At 53.5% G+C, this 3,942-nt stretch overlaps 1 protein-coding gene across 1 annotated transcript in view; it reads right to left on the bottom strand.

The window, feature by feature from the left end:
- Positions 1-1,336, bottom strand: part of IGFBP7 (insulin-like growth factor binding protein 7) — a 9,172-nt gene extending 7,836 nt beyond the window's left edge. The window contains exon 1 of the mRNA XM_010296317.1: positions 1,247-1,336. Within this exon, the coding sequence (XP_010294619.1) occupies positions 1,247-1,336 (90 nt within the window). The remainder of the gene's footprint in view (positions 1-1,246) is intronic.
- Between the last annotated feature and the right edge of the window lie 2,606 nt (positions 1,337-3,942).

Genomic DNA, 3,942 nt, shown 5'->3' with positions numbered 1-3,942 from the left:
CTCCTTGGTTGGGAACCGGCAGCATTCAACACACCACTGGACCCCCTGCCCAAGGTGTCTCAGTCTTGGCTGCCACCGAGTTTCCCCCTGTGTCAAGGGCCCGGCACCCTCTGCCCGTGGATGTTTGCTCACCCTGCCAGGAGCAGCTCACACCAGGATTTTTCTGGGGAAAAGAGAGAGGGAATTTCTACCAACCTCCTGGGCAAGAAGAAATTGTTTATCATCTTCCCTGGAAAGGGGAATCGCCTGCACAGCTTCACAGCGAAGCTCCGGCTGGCTCGGCACAGCGGCCACGGCACAGCCAGAGCCTGGCCGTTACGAGGCAGCCCCGAGCTCGAGCTGGGGCTGTATGTCCTGAGCTAACCAGGAGGAACGTGAGATGCTGCCTTCAGCTGCAAAATGAACTGGGAGCACTCACAGATCTCCGCCTCCATCCGGCCCTGAGGCTGGGAGGGAATACACATCCCGAGAGATCCAACAGTGTCATGGGAAGAGTCAGTTTGGTCTCTCAGGATATTTCACTTAAATCCAGGCAGCCAAAACTCTAGAGCTGGGCTTCTTCCTCCACTAAAAATAAATGAGAAAGGCCAAGAAGTCAGCAGACTTAAAATCAAATCACGACAGGCCACAGCCGTAGCTAGACTCCAACCACAGCCCACTGACGCCCAGATGCACGGCAGCCATCCTGCTTACTTGCCTGTGTTGGTCCCACTCATGCTGCCTCCCGCAGCCCCCTGAAGCAGCCAGGTGGGCAGGGAACACGGCAACCTGCCACAACAGGACAGGCAGGGGATGCCTGAGCCTTGTGGAGACTTCAGAGGATGTGAGGACCTTCTCTCCTGCAAGTCACCCCTCTTGCTTCGGGGCTCCTTGTGAAGGGAGCGAGGCCACCATGTGCGCAGCAGGACTGGAAACAAGCCCACCTGGCACAGAGCAGATGACTTGATTCCTGCCAGCAAGGAGGCCCCTGGCCCTCATCCTACAGCTTGCGTCTTGGACGCCTTGCTGCTCTTTTAGACTAGATATTACGGAAAATTTCTTTACTGAGAGAGTAGTCAAGCATTGGAACGGGCTGCCCAAGGAGGTGGTGGAGTCACCATCACTGCAAGTGTTCAAAAACCGTGTAGATGTGGCACTTCAGGATATGGCTTAGTGGGCTTGGTGGTGCTGGGTTGACGGTTGGACTTGATGATCTTATAGGTCTTTTCCAACCTTAATGATTCCGTGATTCTGTGATTCTACTCACAGCATGGCCCACAAAGAGGAACGTTTCTCCATCCACCTCCTTCAGGCTGAGGACTTGTGGGTTGCACGTGCTCATGAAAATGGTCACCATTATCAACGTGGCTGAGTGGTCTCTGCTCCCTGGGGACTGAGCCAGGGCCAGTGTGGATGTACAGGATGCTCCCTGCCGGTCCTTGTCCTGGCAGTGCAGGAGCAACTTGGCCAAGAGGGAGCGTGGGCTGTTGATGGAGATCAGCTGCTCTCTGCAGGCACTTCAGGCATTTCCTCCCTGCTCTGCCCATTGTTCGTAAGACAAATAGCTCTCCCTGGCCCGGGAAGGGGCTTATTTACAGAGCCAGCGAGCTCATTCAACCTGGGAGAGAAGCCTGAAAGCGCAGGGATTGTTTTTTCTGCAGATCACAGGGAGATGACAGCCTGCGTTATGTCAAAAGCAGCAGCCAGAGAGGCATTCCCATTGCTGTTTTGTAGTTGCTTTTCTGCCACGGCAGCACGTGGCAGAGCCTGTGACTTCCTCGATGAGGCTATCATTTGGCATCTGTCCCTGACACGGCACCTCTTCTCTGCCCGGCCAGAGCAGGCAGAGGTCTGGCATCTCCCACCACTCACCTGCCCCTCGCTGCTACCTGGATGGTCCATCACAGCTCAGCGCTAGCTGGTCCTCGCTGATCTTCCATCGGTGTCCACACACGCACAAATAAATCACACCCCAACAAGCAGAGCGGTAACTTTTTTGCTGAAGTCAAGGGGGCTACAGGTACGTCACCAAAAGCAGAAACAGGCTCGACATTAAGCCCTGTGGGGCATGCCCTGGCGCTTGGGTGTGCGTGGGAAGTCCCAACCATGAACGCAGGAAGCTGCGTACCGCACGCAGAAGCTCGCGTGGGTGCCAGCCGGGTTCCCCGCCAGCCCTCCCGAGCGCTGCATCGCCGCGCCACAGCCCCGGCTGGGACACAGACCGGGAGCGCTTCCTGTGAGACGGCCCATCAGAGCAAAAGCTAGACGTTGTTCACCCTCACAAGCTCTTGCAAGCCTGAAAATAGACCCACTCCAGTCTCCTAAGTTGCTGGGAAAGTATTTTCCCTTCAAGATGACTTTATATGGATAAGGGGAAACCTTCTGTAAGCAGCATGTACTCATTCTAGCTGGCACGGCCTCAGCTGCTCCCTCCCCGGCCGGTGCTCTGTGAGAGGCACCAGCAGATGGGACCTGCAGGCAGCTTCTGGCCTTCCCCATTCCCAAAGCTTCCTGCTGCTTTCTGGCAGATTTACAAGCCTGCTTCTTTACCTCCTTCTTGAAGGCATTTCTCCACCTCCTTTAACCTGGCCTTGAAGAGACTCTAAGGAGTTACAGAAGGAAGCTCCGAGACCAAAGGAGATGCTGGATACTAAGCCTATTTGGATGCTCTCCTTCAGACTTCAGCAGCTCAGTGACCCTGGAGAGGCTGCAAACGCAAAGGCAGCTTTGCCCCAAGCCCTGGAGACTGAGTCAGCGTGAGGCAGGGCCCTGGGCCACCATCTATCTGCCATGGATCTCCTCCTGCTTCCCATCCCGCCAGGCTCAGCGTGGAGCAGACCGATACAGCTGGGAATCCCACCCCTGCTGCTTTACCACAGTTCAGGAACACTGCCTTCGGAGACCTTGTGCATGACCTTCATATGGCTACGTATTGGTCCTCCGTGAGGTTTACGTACAGGTGGAAGGGAGAACGGGGTGGCCCTGCAAAGAACAAAACCCCAAGCCCTTTCTCCCCCACCTAGCACGCAGGATGGGTCTGTGCTGGCACCCAGAGAAAAGGCCGCCTCTCTGCATGGGAACAGCCAAATGGGGAAAGGGCAACCCCTCTCAGCAGAGATGACGCTGCCCTTGCTAGCGGACTGCCACAAGCCAACCTCTCTCCTGCCTTTTCCCTCTGTCCTGCCTTATTTTTCCCACCTCCCCTTCCTTTTGCCGGTCTCTGAAGTACGCTGTGCCTGGGGTCAAGCAGGCAGTAGCTTTCTGCAAACGCTCTTGCTGCTTCACAGCCATATCTGCAGGTCTATTTGAGTTTTCTTGCCCTGGACCTCTTGGACAAGCCCTATCAAGAAACTTGATAAAGGCTGCCACCTCCTCTCTTCTCTTCGTGTGACCTTGGCTTCATTTTACTAAGAAAACTGTCATTATGGCACAAGGAGGACCATGAGCTAAAGCCTGGAAAGAATGTGAAAAGCTTGCGGTGGAAGACACAGAAACAAGGCATGGCAGCGTTTATGCATGGAAAAGCAAGTAGGGCTTTCAAAAGTCCAACCCGATTAGGCTTGTTACATGGTAATCTCCTATTTAGTATGAACCTCAATCAACCTCAGCCCAACAAAGGATTAAACGCATTTTTTTTAAACACAGCATGCCTTTCCAGCAACAGAAAAAACAACATGGGGAGGAATTTGCTGATTTGCAAACATTCCTTCCTAGTGATTTTTAATATGCTATGATGATCGAGAATGAAGACACAGGTGAAAGATGGGATCCGCTTGGGTAGTGGAGGTGTTTGCATAGTCCCAGGCATACTGGTGCTCTCCAAGACTCTCAGCTACCGAGTAACACATTAAACAGCTTCCCTAATAAGATTTTAGCACAGTAACCATAAAAACTCAAGCTCCAATGAACTAAAACCTTTTCATATAACTAAATGCCTTTTAAGGAGGAATTTATGTCCTACCT

Source organism: Phaethon lepturus, unplaced genomic scaffold (assembly GCF_000687285.1).
Source record: "Phaethon lepturus isolate BGI_N335 unplaced genomic scaffold, ASM68728v1 scaffold18331, whole genome shotgun sequence".
Taxonomy (NCBI): Eukaryota; Metazoa; Chordata; class Aves; order Phaethontiformes; family Phaethontidae; genus Phaethon; species Phaethon lepturus.
This window is presented reverse-complemented; position numbering and strand designations above follow the sequence as displayed.